The sequence below is a fragment of the Aquila chrysaetos genome, chromosome 13 (genome assembly GCF_900496995.4).
Source record: "Aquila chrysaetos chrysaetos chromosome 13, bAquChr1.4, whole genome shotgun sequence".
Taxonomy (NCBI): domain Eukaryota; kingdom Metazoa; phylum Chordata; class Aves; order Accipitriformes; family Accipitridae; genus Aquila; species Aquila chrysaetos.
Window position 1 is genome coordinate 8,321,626 of NC_044016.1, and position 20,578 is coordinate 8,342,203.

The following is a 20,578-nucleotide window of genomic DNA, read 5'->3' on the forward strand; positions in this document are numbered from 1 at the left end:
ATCTATGCAGCTGAGAGAAGCTTCATATTTGTTTCATATTAACTATATAAAAAAAGCAAAAATGAGAGTTATGAAGTTACTTTTTAAGGGAATTTGCATAGCAAAACAGAAACTTGAGAAAAACTTACTTAGTTTTTAGCTGTGAGATCTTAAAGAAGTATGGACCTAAAGGAAACGGGATATGCTATCAGTTGTGTTGGAGCTAGTATTTGATAGAAGATAGGATTTTTTGAGTGTACTGTCATACGAATGCATGCAACACTTGTGAAGGAGAAACCTGACAGAGTTATGGAAGAATATTACAGCTTTGCGTTACTGTTATTGTCTGCCTTCTATCCTCATCTATCTTCTACTGTAAATAAAGCAGTGTTTTGGCACTGCATTAATGTTAGTCAGCTTATATAATAACAATCTCTCCTTTGAAATTAAAATCATTATTCACAGAATGCCGATGTTGGGTTGAAACCTGTGTGGTATGGCTCCAGAGTCCTGATTGAGGGCGCAGATGCAGAGACCCTGACAGCGGGAGAGGTGGTTACTTTCATAAATTGGGGCAATATTATCATCACCAAATTAAACAGGTAACCCGTTTACTGGTAGATGAAATTAATTTTTGCTTTTCAGCTTTTTGTTGATTTTTCTTTTAATAGGTAGCTTGTAACAGTAAAATATTAATAGTTGTCCATATATGTCCATTCTATGATTCTATATATAGATATCTACTTTGAAATAGGCACAACTGCATTTTAGCATAGAGCATATTTTACTGTAGATTCAGGTCTGAAATCACCAGGCAGTCATGATATTTCATGTCCCTCTCATCCAGTGTTTTTCATGTTTCTACAGTAATATTTCCACTGTGAAACAGCTTTTTCGGAAAAAAAAAAAAAAAACATCTGGAATTTTAACAACTTTCACCCTGTGACAAATACTGCTTTTGCATACTAAAGACCTAAACCTATCACAGTTTCAGTTGTAGAACTGTTGAGGTGGGGAAGGAGACCATTAATGTCATCATAGTATCTTTGAAATGGTTGTGTTGAGACAGTGGCAGAATGGGGTGAGCTGGGATAGAGAACAGAAATACATAGAGATTTTTTTCCCATGTTCTTTACTGTCTCCTGATATTTAAGAAATCAGAATTAAAGGAGAACTTCAACAGGAGTGAATATACTCTTTCATTTCCTACGTCTCCCATGCTTCAAAAATGAACTCCGAATACTTGTTTTTCAGTGAGTCTATTGATGGTCTGTAGCATCAAATAGAACTAATCATTTAGGCTTTACTCTTACCATTTCTGTTTTCCTGTAGAAATTCAAGTGGAAAAATTGTGTCTGTCGATGCCAAGTTGAACTTAGAGAATAAGGACTTCAAAAAAACAACTAAGATCACTTGGTTAGCAGAAACTCCACGTGCACCACTCATCCCAACTGTCTGTGTTAATTATGAGCATCTGATCACTAAGCCAGTTCTAGGTAAAGATGAAGATTTCAAGCAATATATCAACCGAAATAGCAAGGTAAACTATCTTTTTGTCCCCTTTATTCCACAAAGCTTATGTTTGGGGGTTTTTTTTGCTGTCGCTATTTCTAGTTACTCTTATTTTAATTTAAAGATCTCATTTGTCAAACAAGCAAATCATGTGCTGGTGTGCCTAGTTTCCATGTTTCCATTTAACATCTCATAATTTCAGAATTAAAATTTGATTCATGTTTTTTCTCAGACATTACCTGGCTTTTACACATCTGGGACCAACACTTTGAATTTTTGTCTTGATGCATTCTTACGATATGGCATCTTCTTGCTAGTACTTGTTCTGCTGCCCCTGGAATTAACTAACATTTCAACACTTCCAAAATCAGAAAATCACCACTGTCCTCCTACAGCTCTACTATATTTCTTACTGTTTCTTGTGCTCTGTTAGATTTGGACTGATTTCTTTTAATACTTACAGCAAGAAGAACTGATGTTAGGTGATCCTTGCCTTAGAGAGTTAAAAAAAGGGGACATCATACAACTTCAGAGGAGAGGATTCTTTATTTGTGATCAGCCCTATGAGCCAGTGAGGTAAGCTACCTAAAAATGGCCTAAGCAGACTTCACAGAATTTGCTTTAGCTTGCTAGGTTCTAATGTTTACACAGAGGCATTGGCAAGAGTAATGTTGCCTACAAATATTTTCCCCTTTACCATGACCTTTCTGTGGAATATTTCTGTGGACTGGTATGGCTTTTAGCTTGTATATTCCTACCTCTTCACACTGTCTAAGCCAAGTACATGGCATTTTTGGTGCACCCCAGCTAACTTGGACTTAGTATTAGTAAAGAGATCATGGTTTCCTTGTGATTCTAAGTATATAAATTAAGGAACAATGTTATGGAATAAAACAGGCGTTTGCCCAATTAGAGTGTGCACATACTATTTAATTGTAACAGTTCTTTAGCAAGCTACCAAACATGTAAATTACACTGCATTGCAGCATAATAGTAAAACATAAAGAAAATTTGTGTGTAACAGGAATCAATGCAGATCCCCAGTTATGTAAAGTTGGGTAACTACAGTTGTGTACAAAGATAAACTTGCAGTTATGCAAGAGCATCTTGTAGAAAGAGTAGAACATTTGTTTCAATAAATGTTTCATATGTATCTTTTATTTCCTTTGTTTTCTATAAAACCTTTTATAGTCCTTACAGCTGTAAAGATGCCCCATGCATTTTGATTTACATCCCTGATGGGCATACTAAGGAAATGCCAACATCTGGGTCAAAAGAGAAGACCAAAGCTGAAACTGCAAAGAGAGAGGTAAACCTGTGTTTTAGAAAAGTGCCATAAAAGGTATTACTGTGCATCTATTTCTGTACAAGATTATCATGCCCAATACTTGTCTTTTTTTTTTTTTTTTTTTTTTTTTAAGGCTAGTTCAGCTGTAAAAGGAAAATCTGCTCTACTTGTTGGTGATACCTCTACTCCAACCTGTACTGCATCTGAAGGTCACCTGGTCATTTACAACAGGGTGTCTGCACAGGGTGATATAGTTCGTGACTTGAAAGCTAAGAAGGCAGCAAAGGAAGATATTGATAAGGCTGTGAAACAGTTGCTGGCCTTGAAAGCAGAATACAAAGAGAAGACAGGCCAGGAGTATAAGCCTGGAAATCCTCCAGTATCTGTAACTGAACAGTCTTCAAAGCTTGAGACCTCTGGTACCCTGGACAGTAAAGCTCTGTATGATAAAGTAGCAGAGCAAGGAGAAGTGGTCCGAAAACTGAAAGCTGAGAAAGCACCTAAGGTGGCTAATTAAACTAATTTTTTTGTTTGTTTGGGTTTGCATAGCCCATTGTCCTCTGTCTTTGGAGGTAAATGGGTGCTTATGGATCCGTGTTTTCATAGTGATCATCATTTGGACTGGGCTCTGTTCTGTCATGACTTGTGTTTTCCAATAGCTAGATATGTATGACAAAGTTTGTGTTAATATTCATAAAGATGCAAGTAAATTCCTATATTTCTTAGACTGCTGTTCTGAAACATGGACAGGATTCACCCTACAGCATGAGTCAATTAAGTATCCAAATCTAGTCCTTGGGGTTAAAATGTCCTGCAGTATTTATTTATTTATTTAACTGAATATGGTTGAATTATGTGACTTCATAGGATTGACTTGTTGCTATTTAGACCTCAGAAACAAAACAAAACCCTAAAACCAGAAAGGAAAAAAAGAAAGTAAAGGTCCAAATACAACAGATATTTTTGAGACATCTTCCTGTCTGGAACTGAGCATAGAAAACATAGCTACTAGTAGCTGTGTTCTTTCCATTCTTTATAATGCAGAGCAAGAAAAGATGGGAAATAATACACTTTGCCTGGTGGTTAAATACTGTTCATAGTAGTGTCTTGGTGGCACCATAAAATCAAAATAAATGGGAAGATCTAAACTAATTGTCACAATTTTACTTAGGGTTGTATATCCCTTAACAGGTGTTACTTTGTTAAAGTAGAAATCTAGGAGAGAAAACTCTGAACAACTCTACTAAATAGCTAAGAAAATGGAATAGGTGCACATAAACTGCAGGTCTTTTCATGAAAGCATTTAAGGTGCACTTCAGAGTCTTATGTCTCTATATCTTTGTTTCTTCCTCTTTCTACCCCTTCCTTTCTCTTTCAGGATGAGATAGGTGCTGCTGTGGAAGTCCTTTTATCCCTAAAGGCAGAATATAAACAACAGACAGGCCAGGAGTACAAACTCGGAAGCCCACCTGTGGTCTTTGTCCCTCCTCAGTCTTCTCCTGTTTCTACTATTCCATCCCCATGTCCAGTAGACAGCAAATCTCTATACAACAAAGTAGCTGAACAAGGCGAAGTGGTCCGCAAGCTTAAATCGGAGAAAGCTTCGAAGGTGTATTAGCAGTGAATACTTCTGAGTGGAACAATATTTTCAGTTTAGACTAAAACCTAAATACAGGTTTTGTGAATCTTGAGGAACAAAATATAAGCAAGTACTTTCAAATCCCATGAAATGCTTTTCCAAATTCTCTTAAGCTGATGATATGGCTGACTTCATGAGTTCTGTAACAGTGCATGGAGAACCTGGAAAATAAATGAACAAGTTCTTTTTTTAGTGATACAAGATAAGTGAAGCAGAATATAGACAGCAACTTGAAAAAAGGGCTGTAACTTGAAAGCTAGAATGGCAATAATAAATTTGTTAGTAATTTGATAATGGCTGGGGAACCATTCTTTATTCAGAGTCAGAGTATTTGCTGCCATTGTCCAGTGTACAAAGTCAGGGACTGCTGTAACTGGAGGGAACTAAGCCACCTAAATGGGAAGCTTTCATGGCACAGAAGTCAGCCCTTACATATGCTACATGATTCGGTACATCAGTACCTTTGATGTGCAACTTGTAGGTATTCTGGCTAAAACGTTTATGACAGAACTCAGTAATGACAACTTATACTAACAAGTTAGCTCTAGAAGTTTTATTACACCACCTATGTTAGTGCCATTCTAGTAAAGGTTATCTTATCTTAGCTATTGTGTTGCATCTCTGTTATTTCTGTCTTTATCTGCAACTGCTGTTTTTCCTTTCTTGCTTCAGGAGCAAATAGATGAGGCTGTGAAAATTCTTTTAAATCTAAAAGCAGAATATAAACAAAAGACAGGTCAAGAGTACAAGCCTGGAAATCCACCTTCAGCTCCTCCTTGTATACCTTCTACTACACTTCCATCTTCTGTATGCTGCAGTAACTTGGCACCCTGTAGCTTAGTGGACGGCAAAGCACTTTATGATAATGTAGCTGAACAAGGGGAAGTGGTACGCAGACTCAAAGCAGAGAAAGCTCCCAAGGTATAATAGTAAATATTGAGTAAGCAATTGTAATTCTTACCACATTTTGCCACTGGGGGGAAACCTTTTACCAAGTAATGATCAAATTCCCTTATGTCCGGGTCATAGCTTAGCCATCAAACTTGTTTGGTCTGATAATGCCACACAAGGCTACTCTGATGCTGGATACTGTCTTGACTCTGAGATGTAAATTAGAAATTCAGCCTCTCACATCTAGATAAATAAGCACAATATGGCAGATGTCAACCCTGCAGAAGTTTTAAATGTATTTTACTTTTTCTTGCTGTATTTGGGACAAGTGAAGGTAAAAGTATCTAGTGTGCTGCAACAATAGCAAGACTTTTCAAAACTTTACAAATTCAGTGATAGTTGTGGAAAAGAACATGAGACAAACCTATATGTTTTCATTAGCTGCTGGGTTTTTTCTGCCTATATTTCTATCTTGCAGAATTGGTTTTGGTGTTGGGTTGTTTTTTTTGTTTTGGTTTGTGTTTTTGTTTTTTTTTTTAAAAAGCACTTTTCTAAAACAGTTTATTGTATTTTTCAGTGTAGATTCTGCTGCAATTATTAATGGGTTATAGCTGACCAGGTGGGCTAGGGGAACATTCTGGTACAATGTGACAGCTCTCAAACGTATTCCTGTTGCTTGGGGAAGAGCTATTACTTGAGTCGTCTTGTAATTATGAAGCACTGTTTATTGCTAGATGGAAATTTTATTTTCTTAGCCTGAAGATCAGTGCTTCTTGTCAGTTGTCTCTTTAATTCTCACCAATACATCTTGCTATTTGTCCTCCATATAGGATGAAATAGATGAAGCAGTAAAACTCCTTCTTTCTCTAAAAGCTGACTACAAGGAAAAGACTGGGGAGGACTACAAGCCAGGAAATCCAGCAGTATCCCAAGGTGCTTTGCCTCAGGCATCAAACACAGTACCCAGTGGTCCAGACACACCCGAAGCTAAAGCCCTGTTTAGCAAAGTAGCTCTTCAAGGAGATGAAGTTAGGAAATTGAAATCAGAAAAAGCAGAAAAGGTAAAAGCATACTGTAATATAAAAATGCAATATGTATTTAAATCTAAAATTCTATTTTAAATTCAGTGTGATTATGGGAATTAGAAATGTATGTTTAGAGTAGGCAGCATTTGAATTCTGAGATCTGAAATGTACTTTTAAAATTATTCCTGTGAGATATGGTCCTTAAAATGTTAACGCATTTAAGTATTGGCTTTTGCAGATTTTCCCCCCAACACTGTGTGGATGTCCACAATCTCATACAGAGATCCATTTTATTTTTTTGATAAGGCCATTTTATTCCTGTGATTTCTGTATGAATTTATCTTTTTTGTTGTTCTTCAAGGAGAAGATAGATGCAGCTGTTAAGGAACTTCTTCAATTGAAGGCCCAGTATAAGTCTGTTGCAGGAGTTGACTATAAACCAGTTTCTGCTAGTGGCACTGATGACAAAGACAAGAAGAAGAAAGAGAAGGAGAATAAGTCTGAAAAGCAGAGTAAGCAACAGAAGCAAAATGATGGCCCAAAAAAAGAATCTTTGCAAGGACAGAGTGGTAATGAGCTCTCCTCAAATGGATCAGGAGAGGGTCAAGGCCCTAAAAAACAAACCAGGTAAAGATGCGATCTTTAATCTATTTGCTAGAAACCTCAACTGTTTACCTCTATTCAGCTTTAGAGTTTTACAGGTTTCTCATTTCACTTGAAAGTATGGACATTTGCAAAATAACTGTGTTCATTTTCATATTTAGGATCAAGCAAAAGCAAGTTACAAAAGTTTATTTAGTGTCAGCTGTACCTCAGCATCCTACTGAGGAAAATTCTGCCTAGCCTGTAGAAAGCATAAAGCAGCATGCATACTCTGTTACTGTCACTGTTATTAAGAACTTGCTATGCTTCGTTATTTGCTTCTGCAAATGTGCTGCTGTATCTTGCTCAGTATGAACCCTGGAGAAGAAAACCCCTTATGCTTATTTCATTGTACCAGAGTTTCCAAAATATTTACTGCGAGTACCATGAGAAGTATGCAGGCCAACCCAGAGCAAGGCACTGCTGCTGTGGATGGTGGAACTCTCCAGTGATGATTGCTGTGCATCCCCTCTCCTGCTCCCACCCTGAAAGTTTACAAGTCTTCCCACAGCATGTATTATGCAGCACTATTTATTTCCTGTTTCAGATACATAAATCACATGTTAAAGACAGAGATGTGGTTATTTCATATAGAAATTATGCCAGAAAAATGGATTTTTCACCCTTAAAACTTCTCTGCTTGTAGAGATATAAAAACTTTACTTTTGTCTAGCATCATTTGAGTCTGGTGAGTTTAGCCTTCTTTAGAATCTTTTAGTTTTACTCGTAATCTTTATTTTGATGGTAGGGTCAGTTTTCTGTCTTGAACAGTATGACTGACATTCACATGAATGGTGAATTCAAGTTGCATATGTTTCCTGAAACTGTAGCCAAGCTAGGTAAGAAATTTTTAAAATAAAGAGTAAAACAGCTTACACACAGGTCTGGTTAATCTTAGGTTCTTACTGGAGGTGCTTGCATTTTTTGATGCATCATTATAAGGTTCTTTGATGCAACCATGGTGAGAATTAGAAGGGTTCAAACACTAGAAAAGAAACAGCTGTTTTTATGAAACACTCTTGATAGCTAAGGTAAGGAAATACTAGCAATTCCTGCTAGCCAATATGTACTGAACTGTCAGAAAAAAATTTGGGAAAAGTTAACTTTATGAAGTAAAATTAAAAAATTCTGTTGCATGCTAAATGCTGTACAGCACAAATCTGGTTCTTTTCTGATACTGTAGGCTGGGTCTAGAAGCTAAAAAAGAAGAAAATCTTGCAGACTGGTTCTCTCAGGTAAGTGCACATTAGTTTGAATTAAAGAATTATTTCATTCTGTTATAAATCAAGATCTGATTTGGATTTATATCTTATCTTGTATTTCTGTTTGTTTGTTGTTTTTTTTAAATACAAAGCAAAGTACTTGGTCTTTTCTATTTCTTACATTGCTATCATGGTCTTTAATAGAAGTGCCTGGATTGAAGAGCTGCATAAATTTCACCCCTCCCCCCATTATATATATATATGTGTGTGTGTATATATATATGATTTTCTTAATTCATGTATGAATTCCTCTTTCATTAAGAGTGCAAAACTTCAGTGAAGTGATAAGAATTTCACAGGCTTGGAAGTTTTATTTCACCTCAAGATGATGTGTAACCAAAGTTAGTATTTTTTGATACTGAATGAGTTTGCTGGCTCATGAGGTTCAAAACAACCAGAGTCAAGATGATGAGTTTAGATTAGCCTACTTATGAAATCTTGTAAATAGATATCAGTGGTGTACATTTCCTCTCACTAGTATAACTTTTTGCCTATACCCTAAGGAATAAAAATGTTTTCTGACATGAGCTAGAGACATTTCTTACAAAAGTGCAGTTTCTTGGTTCTTGGAAGCTACCTACTGTCTCCTTGGATTCATGAAATTCAATTTTAGTTAAGTGTTTACATTATTCAGATCTATTATTAAACTTAATGTTCCTGCTTAACTTTCTCTAATTATAGGTAACAAAAGCAATCACAAAGCATATCTTTGCTAACTTTTTGAACACAAAGACTTTTAAATAGGAGACTTTTCTTGAATTGCATGCCACACACTTGAATTACTGAATGTTGTTTGTGTATGAAATTGAAACTTCAGTATCTAAATAATCTTTTGAAAGGTGATCACAAAATCAGAGATGATTGAATACTATGATGTGAGTGGCTGTTATGTTCTTCGTCCTTGGGCTTATGCCATTTGGGAAGCTATCAAGAACTTCTTCGATGCAGAGATCAAAAAACTTGGAGTGGAAAACTGTTACTTCCCCATGTTTGTGTCCCAGGCTGCCCTAGAGAAAGAGAAGACTCATATTGCTGACTTTGCTCCTGAGGTACGCTTCAAAACTTTGTTTTAATCTGAGTACAAGAAAACGCAACAACTTAGTCTGCAGCCGAGTATGAAAGTAAGGGTTTTTTCAAACTTGTGATTTTAAAAGTTTTTTTTTTCCTTTTTTTTTTTCCCCTTCCTTTAGGTTGCTTGGGTCACAAGATCTGGGAAAACAGATTTGGCTGAACCGATTGCTGTACGTCCCACAAGTGAAACAGGTAGACTTCTTTTCATGCAATTTGGCTGTAAAGAAAACAGTTACAGGTATAGTGTAGCTGATAGACAAGAGTCCCTTTTGAAAAGTGGAAACCCATTTTTTAGAATGTTTTCTATAACTCCTTATGAAAATTTCTTAAATTCACTGCTGCTTATAGCAAGTGTCACAGCACTATATGTTCCCTCAAATGGACTTTTCTAGGAAATGTACACTGTAGGAATTTTTCCATGAATGTCCTGAAGACTGACTTGCTTTGACTGAAAAACACGTTTGGTTGGTTGTTTTATATTGTTTATAAGAAAATATCTTCACCTCATAATTCACTTCAGTTTTGTATGTACTTTGGCTATAGCTGTGAAACTGGCTTTTACTAAAATTTCATCTGAGTAATTTAAACAAACATTTTTAAGACCTAAGGCTGGCTGAGTTTTTAACTGAATCAGGTATTGTATAGTATCTTGAAATCTCGAGGCCAGTGAAATTTCTATTTGTGAACCTAGCTGTATTTACATACAAACATAATGTCATTACATATTAAGCTTTGGATTGTGCTTTGACCAGCAGCAAGCAAGCTATTTTGCAGAGACATAGGATGAAGCGAAAGTATACCTTTCAGTGAAAATATGTGTTAAGACAAAAGAAGTGTTTTAAAGAGAATTAAACATAAAAGCATAGTTCTCACAGCAGAGAATGTTAAGCTTATATGTAGCAAAAAGAAAGGTTTGGCATAAACTGGCTGTATTGTGCAGAGACCCAAAGCTGCTTTCTTTTTACAGTCATGTATCCTGCCTATGCAAAGTGGGTGCAGTCACACAGGGATCTTCCTATCAAGCTTAATCAGTGGTGCAATGTTGTGGTACGTCTGTACGCAATTTCTGAGTAACTGTTGTATCATAAGTGCAGTGTAAGACAGCTATTCTATGTGGACATGGCATGATGATACTGATCACAGCACACATTTCATGGCAAAAGTGTGAATGTGGTTTATGTGATTTGTTTTTCTTACTGTTTTTAATAAAACATGCTTTGTCAGTTTAAGTAGAACTCTGTGAATAGTTGAGTTCTTATCTTTATTCAGAATTTTCTAATATTTATAAACATGATTTTTAACAATAATTTGACACTTTAGTGTTAATCTTGGTGTTCAATTTTTTCATTTCCCCCCCTCCAGCGTTGGGAGTTCAAACATCCCCAGCCTTTCCTTCGCACTCGTGAGTTCCTTTGGCAAGAGGGTCACACAGCATTTGCAACATATGAAGAAGCAGCAGAGGAGGTAACAAGCAAATGCGCTGGTGCTTTTGCTTTCAGAAAGTTACCTTACTCCGTAGTAACACAAATCTTTTTACTAGGTGTCGCAGAGTCTCACACAATCAAATTAAACAGGTGTTAAACTCAATGAAATTTATTCTTTAACCAAAATCATTTAGAACTCTGACAACATTAGTAAACCACAGGTTCAGTGATGTAAGGGGAAATTAATACTGCACAACTGACTTAAGAATTCTTAAGCTTTAGAGATGATGACCAAAAATGCACATATCACTCACCTAAAAGATTAGGGCTCTCAACCTTGAGGAGTTTCCTTAGGCGGCATCCCAACCCAAGGGGAGAGTCCCTGACTGCAGACCTGCTGCTCCGAGGAGGACTGGCTCAATTTACCCCCTGGCGAGGCTCTGTTCATACCCTAGTCGAATCTGATCTGTGGTCATATATGGTCAACGGTCAAGAAGTTTCTTTCAGCTGAAGTGTTTCATTGGCTGGGGGTCTTGCCTTTTGACCGAAGCGTGTATGTGATGGTTGTCACTGGCCAAAATGTGTACATGACCACAGTCACGTGGGCTGGGTGGCTCAACCCCCAAACCGCGACTTCTAGTTTGGGGTTTGTTTTTGGTTTTGTTTTTTTTCCTTCGGTCGAAGAGTTTCATGTCAGGGCAGGTGTACCTGCCACACTAGGACCGCGTAGAAATCTGTCTCCTTTTCTTTGGGATCCCTCATAAAAATTATCAAGTGTACTAGAACCCATTTTTTTTCTCAGATGTAACCCATGTCTGAGGCTTTAGTCTCTTCAAACAATATGGAGAGTTTGAAAAGTGTGATTATATAAAGAATGCTTTCCTTAAAAATCTGTTTTCCTTAAAAATCTAAATAATGCGTTCACATGTTAACTGCTAGAAATTTTAACACTTCCTTTGCCCAAGACAGATGTTTCATTGAGTATCATGGCATATGTTTGTTTACTTAGCAGATGTTCAGACTTCTAGGTGGAAACTAGAAGTCAATATAACCATTGGACTGGCATTTCTGCAGTGACTTCTTGTTTTCTGTCATAGTTTATAGTTGCTGCTATTTGATCCATAGAAAATAACAGCCAAAATTTAAAGCAATGGAAGAAATCTTATTTTTTAAAAACAGTCTTGAGAAAGTGTTAAATTTTTAAGATTTTAGACTCTGGCATATAAAAATATTTCATGATTTAGCAAATGGCAAAATACTACGTAATTCTTAAAACAGTATGTTCGTCATAGGTGATACAGATACTTGATCTCTATGCTCAAGTGTATGAAGATCTCCTAGCAATACCTGTTGTGAAAGGGAGGAAGACAGAGAAGGAGAAATTCGCTGGGGGTGATTATACAACCACTGTAGAGGCATTTATATCTGCCAGTGGAAGAGCTATCCAGGTATTTCTCTATTAGAAGAATATTTTTTTCAGTAAATACAGTAAGATGAAAGCTTTAAACTGATGCTTGATAGACTTAACTTTCCATTGAGCGAAATTTTCTGTGTGCAACTATTTCAGGGAGCAACGTCACATCATTTAGGGCAGAATTTCTCAAAGATGTTTGAAATTGTATTTGAAGATCCCAAGAAACCAGGAGAAAAACAGTTTGCTTATCAGAATTCATGGGGCATTACAACTCGAACTATTGGTGTAATGACAATGATTCATGGAGATAACATGGGATTGGTGCTCCCACCTCGAGTAGCCTGTGTTCAGGTATGTAAAAATGCCTTAAACTACCATTTTGTTTCCTTTCCTGTCTTGGAATTCATGAGCATTTCATATCGGGCACCTGGAAGAGTTAACATAGGATAGGAGCTGTCTAATTACAGAATGTGCTGTATAAAGTTATTACAAATCATTAGGGTACTTGTGACAGACAAGCTCCCTTTAATAGTCCATCCATTTAAAATAATTTTGACTGTATCATTTAGATGAAAAGGAAAACATATCCTTTACTTCTGCGAACTTGAAAGAAATTGCTGGGACATAGGGCCACAATATTGTTTTTAAGTATTTATAATAACTAGGACCTAATTTTTTTATAATGTGAAGTACATGTCATGTTATATTGCAGGTTGTAATTATTCCCTGTGGTATCACAAATTCCCTTTCTGAAGACGACAAAGAGGCTTTATTGAAGAAATGTAATGAATATCGTAATAGGCTGCTTAGTGTTAATATCCGTGTACGGGCTGATTTAAGAGACAACTATTCACCTGGTTGGAAGTTCAACCACTGGGAACTTAAGGTACATTTCTTTCCAGGAGGTGTTTTGAAGCTTATCTGTGGGGGGTATGTATGAGGCATGTTGTGTGTGCCTTGTATTTGAAGGCAAATATTTTCTTTAAATGAAGAATTGCTGCCTGCTAATCAGTGATCACTTTCATTAATAAATGAAGAAAAGATGTTTTCTGAGACTTGCTCTGTTTGCTAGGATTTGCCTGTCATTAGTGATTTTTGAACTTCTAGGTCTCCACTTTATATACCTAGAAAATGAAATTAATAGTACAGATTACTTGCATGTTTAAAAATTTGTACTAATGCTTAAGCGTCTCCAGGGTCACAACAGTGCCTTCTTTGCACACAGTGGAACAGAAGATAAACCTGTACAGCGTAAACAAAGAAAGGAACAATTTTTTTTGTTTCAAAATGAACATGTTCCCCTCACATAGTGGTTGAGAGGAACAGTTCTGCTTCATCAAATATAAGAGGCTTTTGTAAAACAAAAATAATGAGCAGAATGAAACAAGGGTAATTAGAAATTTAATAATGTATTGAGTGATGTTATGGGATCATATTTTTGTTCCGAATTTGAAATTAGTTTCAATATGTTAATTTTCAGTGTAAGATGATAGAAGCTCCCTGAGTTGTTGAAAGTTCCCATTGTGTCCAAGTTCTCTTCCTTCTGTATAACCTTTTATTTTTTTTAAATGAAGCTCTAATACCATGAATCCATGTTGGGAGACTTTTTAAATAAAATTAGGTTTATCAAGGAGGCACAGCATAGGGCAAACGATGTTTTTTATAAATTCTGCTAATGTGTCCGGCTTAATACATAAACTGCATCTTCAGGCTGATTGCAGGCAAAGTGCACTCATTTTACTGAGTACTGATAAGGAATTTCATAGGGTAAAAAAAATACAAGGGTCGTGGAGTAAGAAATACAAGAATGAACTGGAAAGTATTTTGCCTTATGTACTTTTCAGCTTAGCAGATTTCTGATATTATGTCCAAAAAGAACCAAATCATTGATACTTGTTTTATAACGTTTGGTATTAGTTCCATTGCTTTTTCTTAAGAAGTCTTCGTACATGACCATTGGGCATCCTTCTTTCACTAGAAAGTAGTATTACAATTAGAAATACTAGATACTTTCTGCTGAGTTTTAATTATGGAGACAGCTTTTTTGTGTGTCATAAACTAGAATGTTCAGTTTAAATTGCTTGTTAATAACAGTTTTGAATAGCTTTTTATGTAGCTTTGCAGTAGGAGTAGATATTTCACCCTTCAGACAGATTTTACTAAATTATTCATCTTTTTAGCATAAATAAGGGGGGGGGGGGGAATATATGGAGTCATTTGGAAGCTGTGAACTTCAAGAGATTCCAGAGCACAAAATGCGTGGAAAGCTTGTGTAAACGTCACTGATTGTCCTGTTCATTTGTTGAACGCTTTAGAATGTTTTTAGGTTTTAGCTTTTTGGCTTACTGATTAGATTTCCCTTGAGGAAAAAAAAAACAAGAACAACAAAACCACTCACCAAAATACATTCGCACTTACTCTCTTCATTTCCTGTGAAAGAATGTGTACGACTTGGGACACATGTTAGCAGGATGTAGAGAAAATAAATTAGACTCAGCAGACTCTTAACTGACTAGTAAAATGGAAACTTTGTCTGATGGTATATGGGAGATGAGAAATTACATGGTTCTTCTCACCAAAATTTATGAAGCATAAAAGCTTTACATAAATAAAGGAACTATCTGTTTGTAGTCAAATATTCTATGCAAATAATGTTGATATTAGGGCTATATTTAACCGAACTTTTGCTATTTGCTGTTCATACAGTTCAAGGTGTTCTGTAAAAACAATTAAAAGGTGTTATTGGATGAACTAGAACATTAAAATGACTATTGAATCATTCAGACTTTAAATATCTGATTTGCACTGTCTGGGATAACTGTCTTAGTGTAGTTTCAGTTGTGCTTTGACTGTCTTAGTATTACTTGCATGTTGGCACAGATGCAGTCTCCAAGCTAGTGAATCAAGGTTGGAGCAAGGTATAATGCACAAATGAAGAGAATGTGGATGGGAAAGACAGAAATGCATAAAAGCAGTGGAATATATGCTGATTTTTTTTCAAAGAAACTTAAACGTGTAAAGGGATTCCATATTAAGACTGGGCTTCAGGGAAAAAAAAAAAAAAGAGTGAGAGAGAGAAAACTAACTCTTCTGAGAATGACTTACTTATCACGACTTCTAACTTTTTTTAACGAAGGGTGTTCCAGTCAGGGTTGAAGTGGGACCACGAGACATGAAGAGCCAACAGTTTGTAGCTGTTAGAAGAGACACAGGACAGAAGCTGACCTTTTCTGAACATGAAGCAGAAGAGCGACTGAAGCAGATTTTGGAGGAGATCCATGCTAACCTTTACAACAGGTAAATTGAGAGGTACAGTAAATGGTTGTGTTAATCACAGATGCCCTTTACTTGTCAGAAGAATTTCTCACATTATTGGTCCATCTGTGGCGAAAGACAGGTTAGGCCTGTCTTTCTGTTTGTGACATTTCTGCCTCTGAAACTTGTTCACATACAGTGATAGAAGTTTCCTATTGTGCTCATGAAACAGAATTTTAAAGGTTGTGAACTTATTTTAAGAAATACTTCTGTGAATTCATGTGAAGTATTAATAAACAAACACACCATAAATAGTTCATGGGATAATAATGCACAGGATTCATTCCTGAAAGATGCTTTTGGTAGGGAATTTTGAAAGATAGAAAGTTGTCCAAGAAATTTCAGTAGCTGAAGTTCTATGTTCAGAAGTGTATTTTAAGACCCTATATCCTATTGACTTTCATAGGACTGTTTTCTTATAAGCAGTCAAATGCTTTTGGAATTGTTATTTGCACTTATTGCATATGCCAAAATCCCTTGCATGTCTGTCATTGCAAATTGTTGTTCGTAAGTACACTGAGAAAGAACAGGGTGCTGATCCAGCACCACGGCAGATGAGTTTCCTACTTTCTTCTGTGGTGATCAAAGTTGCTTACAAGCTGAATATTTTTACATAATTAAAAAGCATTTTGCTATTTAGATTTAGAACATAATTTAAAAAGAAAAATCTACATCTATAGTACTTATCTGTTTCTATCTACAGGTGATCAGTGTTGAACTGACATGCACAACAGTGTGAATTAACATGGTGAAATGTGCAGCAACCTGGAGAACACCCCATCAGCAATTAATCAAAATTTTATCTGAGGGCAGAACTGGTAGAAAGACATAACCTGATTAGGAAGATTTGAATGAATATATAGCTTCTATTGTAACTTATTGTTTTGACTGACTCTGAAAACTTAGTTCATTTGGCCAGTGAGGTTATGTGCATAAATCTGCCCTGACCAAATTTTTTTCTATTTTCTTAGAGCTTCTGAGGACCTAAAAAGTCATATGGTGGTGGCCAATACTATGGAGGACTTTCAAAAAGAGCTTGATTCAGGAAAGGTAAGGAAATTTACTTCGTTCTGTCCCGGTAAGTGCCTTCACACACTTTCTGTCCCTTACAAATAATCAGGGGCTAGAAATTTCAAAGCTTATATATAAATACTGTGAGGGGAGAGTTCCATGAAAACCACAACGAGCAGATGAAACCTCTCCTGTAGGGCTGCACAAAAATAAATTAGCTATCCCAAAATTTGTGATACACATTGCTTTCTTCTTTTGCTAAAATACCGTATTTAGTAAATACGGTGTTTCAGGCCACCACCATTCAAAATTTAGTCCTATGCCAGAGGTGACGGGGTGTCTTGAAGAAGTGACTTACAATGCTGCAGTTTGGTAATTTCCATTTAAAGTGTTACATTTTTATCAGAAAATGCTTCTCAGAGAGATTAATGTGAGTATTTTATTCAGATTAAGATAAACTTACTGTTATTATTCTAATGCAAACAGTGAAAAACCTTGTCAAATCTTGTAATAGGGTCCAAGTAAGAGTTTAAAGTACATGCTGTTTACGTCAAAGAAGTTTTACCTTTATGACCTGAGTAGAAGCCATTGGGTTCATTGAGAATTGCTGCAAGTCAGAAACCTCCTTGGGTTGGTAGTAAGAATAACCCAGAATGTGGTTGACTGAGCTCTACTGATCCAGAGATCTGTGAAAAATTCAAAGTTCTGGCCAAGTATTTGAAGCTTAGATGAGAGATTAAGTCTTTGGTATAGAATTGAGCTGCTGCTTCTTTTTCAGAGATCCACTGAGAGAAGTTCTTAACCCTGAAATTCTGTCACAAACCTCAGCTTGTGAAATTGTTCATGTATTTAGATTAATGTGTTCAAGCAGTAGGATCCCCAGGATCAATCATTAAGGCTACGTATTTTATAAAGCGAGATGGGGAGGAGGGTCTGTACCAATTAGATCTACTCTGAAAATTTCAAAATTTCTGATGGAAAATGCACAAGTGCCAAGAATTCATATTACTTTTCTTAACTTCAAAAATAGTTTAAAGAGATTTCAAGATGTGCCATCACGTATCTTTCACTTCTGAATTAAACAAGCACTCTGAAACTATGCTCGACTGTCTCCAAGACAAAGAAACAGTTTAGGAAGACATAGGCTCATAAAAAAATCTTGAGATGGAGTAGTCAAGCTCATTCCAAGAGCAGGAATGGAATGTGAAGCTAATTCTGTATTTGTACATGCACGTAAATTATTATCCTTTAATTTTGATGAAATACTATAGAACTCCCTTTCTTCTCTTCCTACTGCAGAGGTTCCAGATGATACCCTCTGCCTATGGAGAGGGTAAAATGCCTGGTCTCCAATGTCCAACACTCATTGTTGTGTATAGCTAGATTCTAGAGAGGCCCAAGATAATTAAACTATTTGCATTATGTTTAGAACTCTAATATAATCTAATTTAAATACAGTATAAACTTGGAAATGTGAATAAATATTTTTACATTCCGAGTTGGATACTTGCATCAGTTTGGTACTTAGTTAATACAAAATTATTATAATTGGCGTATCTGAATTGAAAAAAATGACATATGTCATTTTATGACTTGTTTCACTCTACCTATATATGTTGTATGGACAAAATTTTATAGCATATGTATTCTGTAATTTCTTGATATTACAGTATGTTAGCACTGACTACTGTTTAAGAAGAAAATTTGTAAGCTGAAGTACTCCTGCTTAATTCCTGTTGCTGTTTTCTCCTTACTATAATTGCAGTGTAGACTATTAGCTCTTCAAAAATGCAGACTGCTTCTGTGTTCTTTTAAGTTGCATGCAAAGTTTAGTTGAAACTCTTAAGAATAATTGCACAGGTATTTAAAGAAAGTTTCATTTAACTAACAAAAGATTAATGTAAAAACAGTATAATAGAGTGGTAATAGTTCCTTTTTTCAGTTGCAAGAAAGTGAAGCTATAAAGTGAAGTCTAATAAAGGTATGTTCCAGTTCAAGGCAAATTGAGAATTTTGCACTATGAATGCACGTTTGGCGAAAGAAAGATGCAGATGAGCAAACCTTATTCACGGTTTGGATAGAATTAAAATGACTGTGAAGGCTGAATTTAGTAGCTGTTGTTGCCCTCAGCTACTAGCATTACATGAGTGTTCAAATGTGTGTAGGGGGTCTCTACTACTTTTTAGTAGTAAACAGAATTTTCACTGTGAAAGTCCATTAAAAACTAAAAAAATAAGTAAAATGGAATATAAAACTTGGGAAAAGAGATTTGCTACAATAACTAAGAGTAGTACTGAGGAGAACGTATGAGATTATCATTTCAACTTTACTTTCTCAATTTTCTTCAGTTAAGCTAACTGAAGGAAACAGGGGGAAAATACGCACCACTTGCCCCTGCCCCCAAGAAAAATGTGCTGTTGGCAATTCTGTTTTCTTAAAATATGTATGTCCTTGTCTTGTTTTGAAAATAAGAAAATTCATAGTAATGGAATTAAAATCAAAACTTCATTAGGAAAGCACTGTCTTGCAGTATGTAAGCAAGCATTTGTTCTGCAGTTTGAAAGTTTTAAACTTTTACTGAAAAACAGAGTACTTTAGGAGAAAACGGTATTTATACTTTCCACAGATGGAAGATATATTGGATTAAAAAAAAAAAATAAAATCACCACCCTGACTTGATTTAAATGCTGCTTTGAGTTTGTGTAGGTTTTTCCATGCTGCGCTATGGAGGGATGACTGTGCTTATCTATTTCTCTGATGAGAAAGAGCTATTAAAATTTTATTGTAGCAATTGGAACTTTTCCCACTTTGAGTGTATATAAGATCTTAAGATTTAGGAATCCTCTGGAGACAAGGATGGTTTTTTTAGATGTATAATTGTTCTGTGTTTTTTGGTTTTTTTTTTTCTCTCCCCCCCTCTTGTCCCCTTCAGATTGTACAAATCCCTTTTTGTGGGGAAATTGAGTGCGAGGATTGGATCAAGAAGACCACTGCCAGGTAAAATATAACTGAACTGGAGAGTGTCTACCAAGATCAAAATCAAAATGTTTTGAATATAAAACAGGAATGTAAGATGCCTCTGGGTATAACACTGATGTACAGTCCTCACCCTTGACTGTTGCTGTCCTGCATAGTTCAATGTGTTTACTCCCTTAGTTCTGAAACTTTCAGACTAATTAGTGTGCTTTTGAGATTTTATGTATAATACACTTTATTGCACCTTTTAAATAAGAGTATTTATTTATGAGTATGCTTTTCTTTCAGGGATCAAGATCTTGAGCCTGGCGCCCCCTCCATGGGAGCAAAAAGCCTCTGCATACCTTTTCAGCCTCTCCGTGAACTACAGTGTGGGGCAAGATGTGTCTGCGGCAAAAACCCTGCCAAGTTTTACACCCTATTTGGTCGTAGTTACTAAATTACTAGTGAAAGCACCTTCTCCTTTATCTGTGGATGAACTTTTTTTAATAAGACTGAAATAGCCCCCAAACTTAATCAGTTTTGCGACTTTTTAAATGATTCAAAAAACAAAGCCATAAACCATAGAACCCCCCCAGTTGTCAGTCTTAGGCTAGCAGTAATTCACAGACTTTTCTGTAAACATCTCTAATAATAAACATGTATCGTGAGCTCTAATATGCTTTGGGTTTTTTTTTCTGTGTTGCTCAATGGGGAGGATAGGTATCCTTTGTTCATGCCTTTTTTCTGTTTTGGTGCATATTTTTTCTTGTACATTGAGAAAATGCCTGAAAGACTGGAGAGAATATCATAAACACTCTACAGTATAGTTTAGTGTGCCGACATAAACTTTATAGGTAAAACATCTGCTTTTAATTTTGCCTTCAAATTTTTCAATTTTCAGTACAGACTTGCTGCTAACTTGTAGGTGTGGTGAATGCTACCCTTTTTGAAAAATCCTTCTGGAGCCAGGTTTTCAGGAGATATTTTCACCGCATTGTAAAACAAGTTTGAAAGGCTATCTTAGATTAAATGCCACGTTGTTAGCAAGATGCAGGTGAATGCCATTTCTTGCAGATATTTTGCAAAGCCCTGTTTCTCTTATCTTTTAAACTGGCATTTATAGCTTTCTCAGTGATACTGCAATGAG

The 20,578-nt window shown here is 36.0% G+C and overlaps 1 protein-coding gene across 6 annotated transcripts in view; it reads left to right on the top strand.

The window, feature by feature from the left end:
• Positions 1-20,106, top strand: part of EPRS1 (glutamyl-prolyl-tRNA synthetase 1) — a 41,312-nt gene extending 21,206 nt beyond the window's left edge. For 2 of the 6 annotated variants that reach the window (XM_030034971.1, XM_030034972.2), the window contains 21 exons: positions 445-581; positions 1,312-1,519; positions 1,955-2,067; positions 2,683-2,800; positions 2,913-3,284; positions 4,158-4,388; positions 5,091-5,339; positions 6,140-6,370; positions 6,696-6,961; positions 8,160-8,211; positions 9,078-9,287; positions 9,429-9,501; positions 10,277-10,356; positions 10,672-10,773; positions 12,026-12,181; positions 12,301-12,498; positions 12,860-13,033; positions 15,284-15,444; positions 16,434-16,512; positions 19,406-19,470; positions 19,738-20,106. In XM_030034971.1, the coding sequence (XP_029890831.1) occupies positions 445-581; positions 1,312-1,519; positions 1,955-2,067; positions 2,683-2,800; positions 2,913-3,284; positions 4,158-4,388; positions 5,091-5,339; positions 6,140-6,370; positions 6,696-6,961; positions 8,160-8,211; positions 9,078-9,287; positions 9,429-9,501; positions 10,277-10,356; positions 10,672-10,773; positions 12,026-12,181; positions 12,301-12,498; positions 12,860-13,033; positions 15,284-15,444; positions 16,434-16,512; positions 19,406-19,470; positions 19,738-19,888 (3,426 nt within the window). In that variant the 3' untranslated portion in view covers positions 19,889-20,106. The remainder of the gene's footprint in view (positions 1-444; positions 582-1,311; positions 1,520-1,954; positions 2,068-2,682; positions 2,801-2,912; positions 3,285-4,157; positions 4,389-5,090; positions 5,340-6,139; positions 6,371-6,695; positions 6,962-8,159; positions 8,212-9,077; positions 9,288-9,428; positions 9,502-10,276; positions 10,357-10,671; positions 10,774-12,025; positions 12,182-12,300; positions 12,499-12,859; positions 13,034-15,283; positions 15,445-16,433; positions 16,513-19,405; positions 19,471-19,737) is intronic. The other 4 variants (XM_030034973.2, XM_030034974.2, XM_030034975.1 and 1 more) reach the window with 2 other exon arrangements.
• Positions 20,107-20,578: the final 472 nt, after the last annotated feature.